General features: G+C 48.6%; 1 protein-coding gene across 6 annotated transcripts in view; it reads left to right on the plus strand.

The window, feature by feature from the left end:
- Positions 1 to 13793, plus strand: part of IFNAR2 (interferon alpha and beta receptor subunit 2) — a 48086-nt gene extending 34293 nt beyond the window's left edge. For all 6 annotated transcript variants that reach the window (XM_060198647.1, XM_060198648.1, XM_060198649.1 and 3 more), the window contains 3 exons: positions 1 to 90; positions 7608 to 7732; positions 11515 to 13793. The exon at positions 1 to 90 is cut by the window's left edge and continues 73 nt beyond it. In XM_060198647.1, the coding sequence (XP_060054630.1) occupies positions 1 to 90; positions 7608 to 7732; positions 11515 to 12210 (911 nt within the window). In that variant the 3' untranslated portion in view covers positions 12211 to 13793. The remainder of the gene's footprint in view (positions 91 to 7607; positions 7733 to 11514) is intronic.
- The last annotated feature ends 931 nt before the right edge of the window (positions 13794 to 14724 follow it).

Raw genomic sequence — 14724 nt, forward strand, 5'->3', positions numbered from 1 at the left:
ATTACTGTGTGTCGGTTTATTTTAAGCACCGTGACCCAGATGTGAAACCAGTCATCAGATGTGCCTTCCTTCCACCTGGAAACCAATCAGGTAGGAGAGACTTTGAAAATTCTGGTTTTGCTTTGACTCTGTGGGAAGAACTGTGACAAAGGCCAGCAAAATAGCCCACCCGGGCAGCGCACTGCATTGGTTGAAGCCTAGTGCTGTGGTATTTCCCCCCACCCCACCCCACACACACACCTCACCTCTCTCTATCTGGGGAAGAAGAGTCAGCCTACAGCAATGAAGCCGTGGAGACAAAAAAAAAAGAAAGAAAGAAAGAAAAAGGAAGAAAGAAAAGAAGAGAAAATAACAGACAACAAAAACCCCAGTCTGCAGAGAGACGAATGTCAGGAGGTAGAATGTAATTTACCCAGTAGAGCTCACATTTTCCCATACAAAATGCCCTGGGTTCAAGACTCTAGCCACCGCATAGAAACTCCATGAGTGGTGGAGTGGGGCTATGGAGATACTCTCTCCCTCTCTGTCTCATTGAAAAGACATGGGAACGGAGTCCAAGGGGTGGCACAGCTGGTTGAACGCCTATGTTACAATGTGCAAGGACCCAAGTTCAAGCCCCTGATTCCTGCCTGCAGAGGTAAAACTGTGCGAGTGGTGAAGCAGTGTCGCAGGTATCTCTCTGTCTCTCTCCCTATCATCTCCTTCTCTCTTGATTTCTGTCAGTCTCTATTCAATAAAAAAATAAATTAAAAAAAATTTTTTTAAGACTTTTTAAACAAAAGTCTTCCAGGGATGGTGGTATCACGCAAACACAAAAAACCACAGCAGGAAAAAAAAAAAAAAAGAGATAAAAGAATCTCAGAAGTCTGGAAGCAGCTCAGCTAGTAGAATGAGGCCTTCCCGTGCTTGAGGCCTCTTAGGAGGTCTGCACGTATCTTCTCTCCTTCCATTCCCTTCCTTCCTTCCTTCCTTCCTTCCTTCCTTCCTTCTTTCCTTCCTTCCTTCCTGGGATAGAGCTTGTAATGTTTTCCCTGTACCCCCAGAATCCTTCTGCCCCCCCACCTCCAAGGCATGAGTTATTTTTTCCACAGCAAGCAGTTCTCAAGCTGGCCCAGGGTGACCTGTGGTCTCTCTCAGTTCTGACACGCTTTCCCCACCACCACTTCAAATGCCAATCGCAAAATGTCATGAACTGCACATCCGAGAGCCCCATACACCCCTCTTCCTTTGGGTAAGATTTCCGCTAGGGGGACTCAAATCTGGGGCCCACTGTGTTCTTAGTAGATCCCTGGCTTATTATAAATTTCTTGGGCTGTGTTTGTCCTTTGTCTGTTTCTGGTTTTTTATTATTTATTTTTATTTATTTTCCCTTTTGTTGCCCTTGTTTTATTACTGTAGTTATTATTATTGTTGTCATCATTGTTGGATAGGACAGAAAGAAATGGAGAGAGGAGGGGAAGACAGAGAGGGGGAGAGAAAGACAGACACCTGCAGACCTGCTTCACCGCTTGTGAAGCGACTCCCCTGCAGGTGGGGAGCCAGGGAGACTCGAACCAGGATCCTTCTGCCGGTCCTTGCACTTTGCACCATGTGCGCTTAACCCGCTGCACTACTGCCCGATCCCTGTTTGTTTCTATTTTATCTGCTAGGACAGAGGGAAATTGAGAGGGGAGGGGGATATAGAGAGGCAGAGAGGAAAAGAGACACCTGCTGCCCTGCTTCACTGCTCATGAAGCTTCCCCACTGCAGGTGGGAAGCTAGGGCTTGAACCCAGGTCGTTGCTCATGGTAACATGTACACTCAACTGGGTATGCTACTGCCCAGCCCCTCCCTGGCTTATTATAAAAGCAGACAACTCAGGCACCCCAGATGATGGCATGTCACACCCCTCCCTCCCTCTTCAGCTCCCCAACTCAGAAACTGTCCAAACCCCACTTCGTAGGGTTTCAATTGGAGGCTCCATTGCGCAAGGGACCACAGGGGTCCTTGGCCGTCGGAGATGATTCACCCTCTGTCCTCCTCCTCTCCCCCACAAGGTGGGGGTGGAATTGGGCCCCAGAAGTGTCAGCTCTCAAATTACTTGTTTGGTTTCTCGGACCAGCAGCCCAGGCATGAAGGGGCTTTCCAAAACTGGCCTCACTGACATGAAGCAGGGGAGGAGGGCCTCTCCCTAGACCAGAAAAAAGAAACAAAACAAAAAAAACACACTTTTTCTGAATCTTACCACTTGTGGTTTGATGGGCTTGGGGGAGCAAGAACCTGGTATATTTTTCTCAATATAAATCACAGAGTAGGACTGGGGAGATAGCATAATGGCTATGCACAAAGACTTTCATGCCTGAGGCTCTGAAGTCCCAGGTTCAATCCTTAGCACCACCATGCTTCTTCTTCTAGCGTTTGCCCTTCTTCCATAGCCAGTCAACAGTGTTAGGTTGAGCCTGATGTAAAGTTTCGAGACCTCCTTTGAATCTGGAGAGGTGGCAGTCGTTGACTATGTGGGTCATAGTCTGTCTGGAGCCGCAGGGGCAGTTCGGGTCGTCTCTGGCTCCCCAGCGATGGAACATAGCGGCACACCGGCCATGGCCTGTTCGATAGCGATTGAGGAGGGCCCGATCATAACGTGCTAGGTCAAAGCCGGGTTGGCGCTTGCAGGGGTCTGTGATGAGGTGTTTGTTCTTGACCTCAGCTGACTGCCAACTCTGTTTCCAAGAGTCTGGAACAGAGAAGTTCAGTGTAGGCGTAGGGGACCAGATTGGGTGACGAGACGTCAAGCGTTGGACAGGGTGGGCGAAGATACCCGCGTATATTGGCAGGTCCGGTCGAGCGTAGACGTGGGAAATGAACTTAGATGATGCCGCATCCCGACGAATATCTGGTGGGGCGATGTTGCTCAGAACTGACAGCCATGGAACCGGGGTGGAACGGATGGTTCCAGAAATGATCCTCATGGAGGAATATAATTTGGAATCGACCAAGTGGACATGGGGGCTACGGAACCATACTGGGGCACAGTATTCTGCAGTGGAATAGCATAATGCCAGAGAGGATGATCGTAGTGTGGAAGCGCTTGCGCCCCATGAGGAGCTGGCCAGTCTTGCAATGATGTGATTCCTCGCGCCCACCTTTGCTGCAGTTTTTATGAGATGTCCGTGAAATGACAGAGTGCGATCGAGAGTAACGCCAAGATAGACTGGCTGGGCTTCATGCCGGATTCTCGTATCGCCAAGCCGCACATTAAGCTCATGCGAGGCCGAGGCATGGTGTAGATGGAAAACAGATGATACCGTTTTTGCAGTGCTAGGGATTAGTCGCCATTTTTTACAGTAATCAGATATCAGAGACATGTCTTTCGTGAGTGTTTCCTCACCATAAACCAGAGCCAAGCAGTGCTCTGGTCTCTTTCTCTCTGTATTTCATTAAAATAAATAGGGGTAGATAGATAGCATGATGGTTATGCAAAGAGACTCTTAATTTGCCTGAGGCTCCAAAAGTCCCAGGTTCAGGGACCAGGTGGTGGCACACTGAGTTGAACACACATGTTACAGTGCACAAGGACTCAGGTTCGAGCCCCAGGTCCCCACCTGCAAGGGGGAAGCTTTGCAAGTGGTGAAGTGCTGGTAAATTGTGCAGATGCAGTCAGATCTGCCATGTTGTCCCCTCTGGCTACTGCTAGTTCCCACAAGAGTTGGGACAGTCTCCCAGCGCCTGTCCTGCCATGTTGTGCCCTCAGGGCATTGTCAGTTCCCCTTTGGTTACTCCTCCCCCTTCCCATTCCCAAAAGAGTTATTATCCCACCCTGGAGTGCTATGGCTACTCCTCCCCCTTCCCATTCTCCCGAGAGCTATTCCCATAAAAGCCCTTCTTCTTCCGCCCCTCGCTCTCTTGCCCGCCTTTCACTTCGGTGATTAGACGCAGGGAAGGTTGCTGTGCGAGGCGGCCATTTTTGCTGCCTCCACATGGCCCAAACTGCTGCTCTCTCACCCAACTCTGAGGTGCCAGCGCAAATAAAGGATTGTGTTCCCTTTGTGCTCCAAACCTCCTTTCTCTGCGTCCCGCCGCCACCGCAAGCAACAGTGAAGCAGGGCTGTTAAGTGTCTCTCTGTCTCTCATCCTCTCTACCTCCCCTTTCTCCCTTAATTTCTAACCATCCCTATCCAATAAATAAATACAAATAATTTAAAAAAAAAAAGTCCCAGGTTCAGTCCCCCACACCACTGTAGGCCAGAGCTGAATAGTGCTCTGGTAAAATAAATAAATAAATACTAAAATGAATGAAATGTATTTAAGTAAATAAATCGCAGTATCACAAAGGAGCTCTGCTCCACTGCTGGTGGCAATGCAAACTGGTGCAGCCCCTTGGGAAGAGTGTCTGAACTGTCCTTAAACAAACACAAATGCAATCACCCTGTGACTCAGCAATCCCGCTCTGAGGCATCTATCCAGTGCTCACTCAAACACTGATTCCAAGGGACACAGGCAGCCCTGTGTTCACAGCTGCGTCGTTCACAGTCGCCAAAGTGCGGAAGCAGCCTCAACGCCCATCCACAGATGACTGGCTGAAGAAGTCATGGGATACAGACTCCATGGAATCCTGCTCTGCGATAAAGAACAAATAAAACTGTGTCTTTTGGGACAAAAATATTTGGAATCAGAGGTGCTTATTCTTAGTGAAATAAGTAAAGAGAGGAAAGGCAGCTGCCAGATGGTTTCACTCTTATGTGAAATGGAGAAAACTGATACACATGGACTTGCAGAAGCAAAAAACAAACAAGCAAGCAAACAAGCAGGTGTAAGTCGCAGTGTCAAGCCCATGAAACTTCAAATTAGTAATCACCCAAGGGACAGCTGGCTGCGGCTCAGTCCCCCTCAGGAAGGCGGAGGGAAGAGGTGCGTGGAGGCTGACGTTTTCTGCAGTGACTCAACTTCTCCCCTGGGTTTCCATTGTTTCCCTTGTGAAGAAAAGGTCATGCAACGGCACACGGGCAACTTATGTGGTCTCAACGTGGAGTGAGATGATTGTGCACACATTGAAGCAGTCTCCATTCTTTCATCATTAGGAGGGAGAGAGAGAGAGAGAGAGAGAATGAGAATGTCCAGGCCTCCTTCACTACCCAAATACCTTTCTGCCCTTATTTCTTTGTAGCCTCAGGCCTGAGAGTCTCTTTATGCTCTCTACCCCCCACACCCCACCTTCTGTCCTTGTTCTTAAGTTCCACCTGTAAGTGAGATCATCTGGTATCCGCCCTTCTCTCTTTGGCTTATCACATTTAACACAGTGCTTTTGAGTTCTGTCCAAGATTAGGCAGAAGAGATAACTTGATCATTTTTAGCAGCCGAGTAATACTCTACTGTATATTTCACAGAAGTTGAGAGAGGAGAGGAAGACAGAGGGGGAGATAAAGATAGACACCAGCAGACCTGCTTCACCCCTTGTGAAGTGACCTTCCTGCAGGTGGGGAGCCGGGGGCTCAAACTGGGAGCGTGAGCTCTACTGGGTGCGCTATCTCCTGCTCCACAGCTCTTTCCCATCTACCATGTGATTGGATGTTCCCAGTAGAAATGTTGCAAAACTAAGGGGAAGCAGGGGTCAGGCGGTGACACAGGTCAAGCGCACGTGGTGAAGCACAAAGACCGGCGGAAGGATCCCGGTTTGAGCCCCCGGGTCCCCACCTGCAGGGGCGTCACTTCACAGGCGGTGAAGCAGGTCTGCAGGTGTCTCTCTTTCTCTCTCCCTCTGCCTTCCCCTCCTCTCTCCATTTCTCTCCGTCCTATCCAACAACAATGACATCGGTAACAATAACAGTAATAACAAGGGCAACAAAAATGGGGGGGAAATGGCCTCCAGGAGCAGTGGGTTCGCAGTGCTGGCACTGAGCCCCAGCAATAACCCTCAAGGCAAAAAAAAAAAAAAAAACTAAGGAGAAGCTCAGAGAGGGTCAAAGCAAATTCTTCTGAGCCCAGATTGGAGTCTGGGCGCAGCCAGAGTTCAGCCGCAGAATGACCCAGGTGTTTTTCAAGCAAGTTTCCCTTCCTCCTGCTGCTCCTCCTCTTTGTGAGAGATATACAGAGAGCAGGAGGGAGAGGGAGAGGGAGACAGAGACAGAGAAACAGACCAGATCCCTGCTCAGCTCTGGCTGATGGTGGTGCTGGGGATCGAACCTGGGACCTCAGAGCCACAGGCAAGAAAGCCTTTTGCAGAACCACTGAGCTGTCTCCCCAGGCCCCATATGTCTGCCGTTCACATGTGGCTACTAAGTATTTGAGGTCTTCTTCCCTGGACAGACGGCCCCACCAATGTGCCTTGGAGCTCTGCTTCCCCAGAGCCCTTCCCCACTAGGGAGAGAGAGGCAGACTGGGAGTGTGGATCCACCAGTCAACACCCGTGTTCAGCGGGGAAGCAACTACAGGAGCCAGACCTTCCACCTTCTGCATCCCCACAATGACCTTGGGTCCATACTCCCAGAGGGATAAAGACTAGGAAAGCTGTCAGGGGAGGGGATGGGCTGCGGAGTTCTGGGGGTGGGAAGTGTGTGGCTGTACCCCTCTTAGCCTACGGTTTAGTCACTGTTTCCTTTTTATAAATAAAATTTTTTTTTAAATATTTTATTTTATTTATTTATTCCCTTTTGTTGCCCTTGTTGTTTTATTGTTGTAGTTATTGTTGTTGTTGTCATTGTTGTTGGATAGGACAGAGAGAAATGGAGAGAGGAGGGGAAGACAGAGCGGAGGAGAGAAAGATAGACACCTGCAGACCTGCTTCACCGCCTGTGAAGCGACTCTCCTGCAGGTGGGGAGCCGGGGTTCGAACCGGGATCCTTATGCTGGTCCTTGTGCTTTGCGCCACCTGCGCTTAACCCACTGCACTACAGCCCGACTCCCAAATAAAATTTTTTTTAAAAAGCATTTGAGGTCTTTTCCCCTGGTTCTTTTTCTACTTTGGATCCTTCACATATGAACAGTCACAAGTGGCTAAAACGGCTGCCTCAGTGGACAGTGCCATCACAAGGACAATCATCAACCAACACGAAGTTGACTTTTAAAGCTAAATATTCATTTACAGAGAGTGAGAACACCAGAGCACCTGTCTGGTGCGTGCAGTGGCAGGATTTGAAGCAGAAACCTCAAGGCTGGAAATCCAGTGCTCTACTCATTGAGCTACTCCCCCAGCCATGAAAAGTTAACTGATAGAAATAAAATCTGAGGATCTAGGTGGTATCACACCGGATTAAGCCCAAGGACTCAGGTTCAAGCCCCTGGTTCCCACCTGCAGGGGAAAGCTCCACAAGTGGTGAAGCAGGGCTGCAGGTGTCTCTCTCCCTCTCTAACTCCTCCTCCCTCTCAATTTCTCTATGTCTCTAGTCAATAATAAGTAAAGAAAAGTATTTAAAGAAAAGACAAGAAACTGAATCTGCCATTCACCACTTTGGAAGAAGTATGAGCTATGATCGTGCTCCTGTCTTTGGAATGTGATGCTAGACTTTTCCCCAACTTTCACTCGCTTAGTGGTAACTTCCCCCACCCAGACCCCTCCTGTCCATTGCTTCCCACCTGTCCCTCAGTTATCAGATTGATTTTTGAAATAAAGTCATCTGATTTTTCATCCACAGAGTCACTGGAATCTGACAAAGCAGGAGGAATAATTGGTCTGTTCATGCTGGTGGCTGTCATTGTAACCATGGTTCTGAGACGGACTGGTTATATATGCTTAAAAACTGATTACCCCCACGTTTTGGTATGTAATTTTGCTTGGATTTTTTTTCCATCTTTTATTTTTTTTAATTTTCATCATAGTGTTTTCTCCTATCTGCTAAAATATCTTCACAGAAGAAAAGTCCATTTTCTGAAAAATGCCAGGGCGTCCTACCTCCTTAGGTCCCTTCCCCTCCCTTTAAACATATGCTGTTAAGATTTCTTTTTTTGTAAAATTTATTTACTTATTTTGGATAGAGATGGGAGAGAAATTGAGAGGGAATAGGGAGACACAGAGAGAGAGAGAGACCTGCAGCCCTACTTTATCAGTCATGAAGCTTCCCGCTGCAGGTAGGTGCCAGGGCCTTGAACTTGGGTCCTTGCACATTGTAACATATGCTCAACCAGGTGCACTACTACCTGGTTCCTTAGATATTTTTATTTGTACGTTGCCTCATCTTTGTGGGCGAGGGCAGATAGCATAATAGTTATGCAAAGAGACTCTCAAGCTTGAGACTCCAAAGTCCCAGGTTCAGTATAAGCCAGGGATGAACAGTGCTCTGATAAAAAAATTTTAAAAAAAAAATCACTGTCACAAATTTATAATGATGGCATAGCATTCCATTGTTAGGAGCACAGCCTTGATCCCTTAAATTTTTCATTATCTTTACTTATTGGCTACGGCTCGAAATTGAGAGGGAAGGGGGAGCTAGAGAGCCAGAGAGACACCTGCAGCCCTGCTTCACCACTCACAGAGCTTTCCCCCTGCAGGTGGGGCCCGGGGGCTCAAACCTGGGCCCTTGTGCTCTGTGATATGCGCGCTCAGCCAGGTGCTGCACCGGCTGGCCTCCATTTAGGTTTCGCTTTCTTGTTTCTTCCTTTTTTCTGTGGCCATTGTGAGTAACACAAGAGGCAGTCTAACTTGTAATGCCAGTATCTTCCTGACACTCACACACGTTTCCCCCACACTCTGGGCCACTGCGTGATCAGGTTTACTCTTTTTGTCCATTTATCATGAATATAAAAAATGTCCCCCCCAAAAAAAAAACAAACAAAAAAACCTGTTCCCATTCCTCCCTCGAATTATTATTGAAACCAGCTACTTTGCTTGTCTTTGAGGGCTTTGTTTTGTGTTGTGTTGTTTTGGTTTTTTTCTTCCTCTGTGTTTTCCAAAGCACATTCTTCCCGCTCCTTCCATTTCTCTCACCCTCAGCCAGTCTGTGTACTGATGGTAGATCTTCCTAAAACCCCTTTGAGTCTTCTGACGTGTATGGGGAATAGAGAGACCGTAACAGGAAAGGCCAAGCTGTTAGGCAAAGTAAGAGCTTCCACATGGCTTTGGGTTAAAGAAGATTTTACTGGACACACACACAAAGATAAATAAATAAAATCCAGAAAGACTGATGACATTTTTTACTGTAGAGTTAAATTTTGCAGGCCAGGAGAAGCCCCACCCAGGAGAGCACAAGGCCCTTGATGTGAGCCCTGGCGCCACATGGGAGCAGCACCAGTGGCACAGGGAGAGCTCCATGGATGGCGGAGCAGTGCTGAGATGTCTGTCCTCTCACTCTCTCACTGCCTCCCTCTTTCTCTCTCTATCTCCCCACCCTTTTAATATTTAAAATTAAAATTATCATTAAAATTAATGATACCTCACCACTCTGGACATTTTTAGATAGATAGATAGATAGATAGATAGATTGATAGACAGACAGACAGACAGATAAATAAGTAGGGAAGAAAAAGACCACAGCACCAAAGCTTCCTCCAATGCTTTAGGGACCAGGTTCAAACCTGGGTGCTATGGATGGCAAAGCAGGTCAACTATCCAAGTAAACTATTTTGTCAACCTACCCATTACCTTTTTAGCGTAAGAAAAAGAATGAAAAAATTGGGCCACTCAGTGGAGGTGCCACACATACCCAGGGTCCTGAGTTCGTAACCCAGGCCACATAAGAAGATAAAAATAAGATGGGTGAGATAATTCACCTGGGAGGGCACTGCTTTTCCGTGTGTGCAACCCAGGCGTAACACCAAGGCATGCTACCACACTGGGGAGAGCTTCATCAGTGTCATGGCCTGCCTCTCTCTCTCTCTCTCTCTCTCTCTCTGTCTCTGTCTCTGTCTCTGTCTCTGTCTCTGCCTGGAAAAGTCCCCCCAGAGTGGTAAAGCCCTAGTTATGATCCATCAATCAAACCTTTAAAAAAGTCTAATTCAACTTAAAATATTCTTTCATCAAATGTCCTAAAAGAAAGTAAAATAATAAGCCTCAGGATGAGGAGGGAAATAGATGTGATGCAAGTAATTCACAGATGAAAGGGCTGGGAAGACAGCATAATGGTTCTGCAAAAGACTTTTGTGCCTGAGGCTCCAAACTCCCAGGTTCAATTCCCAGCAGGGCTCAGCCAGAGCTGAGCAGGGCTTTGGAGTTTCTCTCTGTCTTCCTTTCTGTATTTCTCATTAAAATAAAAGAATTTTTTAAAAGCAATTCATAAACATTACTTGTTATATAAAGAGCTGCTGTGACTCAATAAACAGAAAGGAGGCTGGGCAGTGGTGTACTTGGAAAGCACACATTGCCATGAGTGAGGACCCAGGTTCAAGCCCCTGGTCCCCACACACATGGGAGAAACTTCATGAGCAATGAAGCAGTGTGTCGGGTGTTTTTCCCTCTCTCTGTCTGTCTTCATCAGAATGAAGAAAAGAAGTAGGGAACATTATTTTTTTTGGTTGTTTTTTTTTTTTTTTAAGGAAAGAGTCAGTCGGGCCTGGAGGCCACTCAGCAAGGCCACACTATGTTCCCAGGTGCCAAAGAAAAAATTAATAATAATAATGAAGAGGGGAGGCCGTGGCGTGCTCAGATAAGCACACATGTTACCAAACACAAGGACCCGGTTCAAGCCTCCACTCACCACCTGCAGGAAGCATGCTTCATGAGTAGTGAAGCAAGTCCACAGGCCTCTCTCTCTCTCTCTCTCTCTCTCTTCCTGTGTGTGTGTGTGTTTCTCTCCTTCTTATATCCTTCCTCTCTCAATTTCTCTCTGTCCTATCCAATAAAATGGGAAAAATGGCCACCAGGAGCAGTGAATTCATAGTGCCAGCACTGAGCCCCATCAATAACTCTGGTTGCAATAAAATAAACAGAAAGAAAGAAAGAAAGAAAGAAAGAAAGAAAGAAAGAAAGAAAGAAAGAAAGAAAGAAAGAAGGAAAGTCAAAAGTTGTGATCTGGGAAGTGGCCCAGTAGATAAGAGCATTGGACTCTCAACCATGAGGTCCTGAATTCAGTCCCTGTCAGCACATGTACCAGAGTGATGCCTGGTTCTTTCTCTCTCCTATCTTTCTCATGAATAAATAAATAAATTTATTTATTTTTTAAAGATTTATTTATTTCCTTTTTGTTGCCCTTGTTGTTTTTATTGTTGTTGTAGTTATTATTGCTGTTGATGTCATCGTCGTTGGATAGGAAAGAGGAGGGGAAGACAGAGAAGGGGAGAGAAAGAGAGACACCTGCAGACCTGCTTCACCGCTTGCGAAGCGACACCCCCGCAGGTGGGGAGCCAGGGGTTCCAACCGGGATCCTTCCCGGTCCTTGCGCTTTGCACCATGTGTGCTTAACCCGCTGTGCTACCGCCCGACTCCCAAATAAATTTATTTTTAAAAAGAAAGAGGTCAAAAGTTAGCTAAATTTTCAAAACAAATAAATAGAGACAGGATCCAGGGATCCTGCCCCACTGAAGGCCACATGCTTCAAACAGAGGAAGCCCTGAGGGTTAAGGGGGAACAAGCTAGTCAGAATGTCTCTCTCTTTGTTTTTTTTTTTCAAGTACTTTAAACACTTGCCGACCTGCACCTTTCTGGAGCTGCCGCCACTGGAAGCCATGGATGCCGTGGAGGTCATTCTGGTCCCCAGGAAGAAGAAGAAGGACTATAATTCCGAAGAGGAGAGTGACAACGACCAGGAAAACATCCCCAGGTCTAACGGGGGTGGCTACACCATGCACGGCCTGGTGGGTAGGCCTCTGGACCCAGCCTCGATGTCCTCGGCCACCTTGGAGGACCCCACCCAACTGGTCTTGGAGGAAGTGGATGAGTCGGAGCCCGAGGCTGAACTTGAGCCCCTGGTAGCCCCGTTGGAATGCCCAGACAGTGGGGTTTATCAAGAGAGAAGTGGGGCTTATGAAGGCAGACGGGAGCCCCCACAGTACTCCTTGCCTGGGGAAGACAGCGCTCCTGAGGAGCCAGAGGACAGAAGGACCTTCAATGTGGACTTGAAGTCTGTGTGTGTACGAATCCTGGACGAGGACCCCGACGATGTGCCTCCAGTGCTGACTCTGCCAGAAGAAATGGTGGACCTGGAGGAGCCCGAGGACCTGGACCTGCCAGTGGCTTTCCAGGGAGGGCCAGCGCCACCCTCTGCCGGCCTCTCCGAGGTGGACCAGTGGGCGGAAGGCGTCCCTTCTGAGGAGACCGACTCTTGCGAGTCAGAGGTCGACGTGGGCGATGGCTACTTAGCCAGATGACGCTAGAAACGGGTCACCCACCTGGACTGCCGGATTAATTCAGGGCTTTCTCTCCCTGTGCCCTTTGCGGTCTGAGAATGTTCTAGAAGGAACATTCTAGGGTGTCAGGGCCCTCGACAGGGCCATCAAGGTCGCTCACTGGTGGTCCCCAAGGGCTGGTCCAAGAAATTTCTGAGAAAGAATGAAAAGCAGGGCCAGATGAGAATAGGGAGTGCAAAGGAGGTCCCTCAGTGGGGTTCACTGCCCACCCCTCAAAAAAAAAGAGAGCAAGAAGGCAGACAGACAAACTGGAGACAGGGACAAACTGAAAGGGCCAGTCAATCCTGGGTACCTCCCACATGTCACCTTGGGCACATTGTGCTTATTACGGGGTTCTCCTCCAACCCTCAAATAGTCTGAGAGAAAACAAAGTCCCAGACATAACCTCAGTGCCGTTTTTTTAGATGGCAGGAAGGAAAGGAAAGGGAAAGAAGAAAGAAAGGCATGCAGAAATGCTTCCCCATCGCAGGAAGCAATAATCCACTAAACGTCTTGGGGATCCAGTTCGACTACTTGAGGTAGGGCAGGTGTGCTCACTCCAAACGCCCTGTGGGTGGCTATGGTTGCCGTGAATTGTGACAGGAGGAAGAAAAAGGAAAGTTCTAGCATTTCCTGTATACACTGGGTCAAGGGCCAGGGCTCACGTGTGACCTTGCTGCTGTTCCACGTCCTCATGGTCCCAAGGAATTTACTTAGCCCCCGCTGAGCCACAGTTTCTGCCTTTGTGAAACAAAAAAAAGGGTCATTCTAGGTCATCCCCAAGATGTTGTGATGTTCAGAGAAATCACAGAAAAACAGACAGGAATGGAGCCAGCACAGTAGCTCACTGTGTCAGACACCTGCTTTACCCTGTGTGCACCCCAGGTTCTGGTCCATCTAGTCCAGTCCCACCACACCAGGGGGGAGCTTCAGTGCCATCTAACTAACTGTCTGAAAAAGCCAACCCAGAGTGGTGAAACCCCTGCAGTGACAAAAAGAGAGAGTGAAAAAGAAAAACAGTGCCCCAGGAGGTGGTACAGTGGCTAGAGCGTTGAACGTATAAGTGTTGAGGCCCCATCCTTCATACCCAGCATTGCATATACCATCCGCTTCTCTCTCCTCTCTTTCCCACTTTCCCTAGTGAAGGAAAGAAGGAAGGATAACAACCCCAAGAGACCTGCTGGGGTGGGGGACGAGGGTAGGGGGGTGGTGAATGCCAAAACGACCTTTCACATTGCTCATCTCCAGAGGAGGATTTTCAGATCTTTCCTCTTTGTATATCCAGAAGAGGGGAACAGGCACCACAGGAGCCCTTGTTCAAGGACTTGGAACTTGCAGCTGCTGGAAAGGAACTCAGAGGAGAGGCTGGTGACAGGAACCCATTCTGCGACCTGAATATGTCCAGTGTGTCTGTTATCAGGGAAATTTCTCGAGTCACCTTTGCAATAACTCCCTTACAGCCATCTCTGTCTCCTCCTCTCCTTTTTAAATTTTTGTATAATAGTCGGTGAGACGGAGAAGAAATAATATGAACACACTTTTTAATACAGACTCGGTGATGACTTGTCATTTTGCATGTCTGGTTGTGTGTAGCAGGCCCCAATGCCCAGGATTTGTGAAGCTGCTGTCCTTTGGGGGTTGCACCAAGCAGTCTGGATGGTCTGGGGGCCCAGTGGCCACACGGTGCTGTGCTCATCAGCATCAGCCCCCCTGCTTCCCTGTCCAGTACTTGTCCTGCTCCAGGCTTCCCACCCTCACCACCGCCACAAAAGAGGAAGGAAAGCCCAGCTGCTGCCAAGTAGTTTTGTGTGGCTAATGGGGGGGGGGGGGCAGTTAAACTGCATAGTTCGTGGAGTGCTTTAAAATCAGTTTATCTGGGGGTGAGGCAAGAGCGCACCCGATTAAACACACATAGTATGAAGTGCAAGGATCCCAGTTCGTTGGAGCCCAGGATTCACGGTACAGGCACCCGAGCCCCAGAAACAACCCTGGAGGCAAAATACAAAATAAATTATTTGGGGGGTGTGTGTCAAGGACTTGCCGTCCTCTGGCGAGAAGGTGTGGGGGGTGGGTGGGCTGCAGGGGGAGGTCCAGAAAACAATGCCACCACCTCCTGATTGAGCTGCCACCCTGCGTTGGCGTTCAGATTGTTTCGTGTGAGGGTTCCTTTCAAAGTGAGCCTTGAGTATTGGGGGGCGGAGGGGGATCCCCCAATCGCCTCACTGTGGGTACAGTTTGGCCATCTGTTACGGGGGGGACGGGTGCCACATGGGCAGTGGGAAGAGCAAAGACTCCTCTAAACCCCCCCCCCCGCCGTCAAGACTCCACCATCCTCGTCCCTCAAATGGGGTGCACAGGGGTGCAAACATTCAAGCCAAAGAAAAGGGGGTGCAGGCTGGCCAGGGACGCGGGGCGCAGCGAGGGTGGGGGTCGGGGGTGCAGTCTGGGCTTCAGACAGACCCTGAGAGGGTTCCAGGTGGTGGTGCAGGAAGGTCC

The sequence above is a fragment of the Erinaceus europaeus genome, chromosome 9 (genome assembly GCF_950295315.1).
Source record: "Erinaceus europaeus chromosome 9, mEriEur2.1, whole genome shotgun sequence".
Taxonomy (NCBI): Eukaryota; Metazoa; Chordata; class Mammalia; order Eulipotyphla; family Erinaceidae; genus Erinaceus; species Erinaceus europaeus.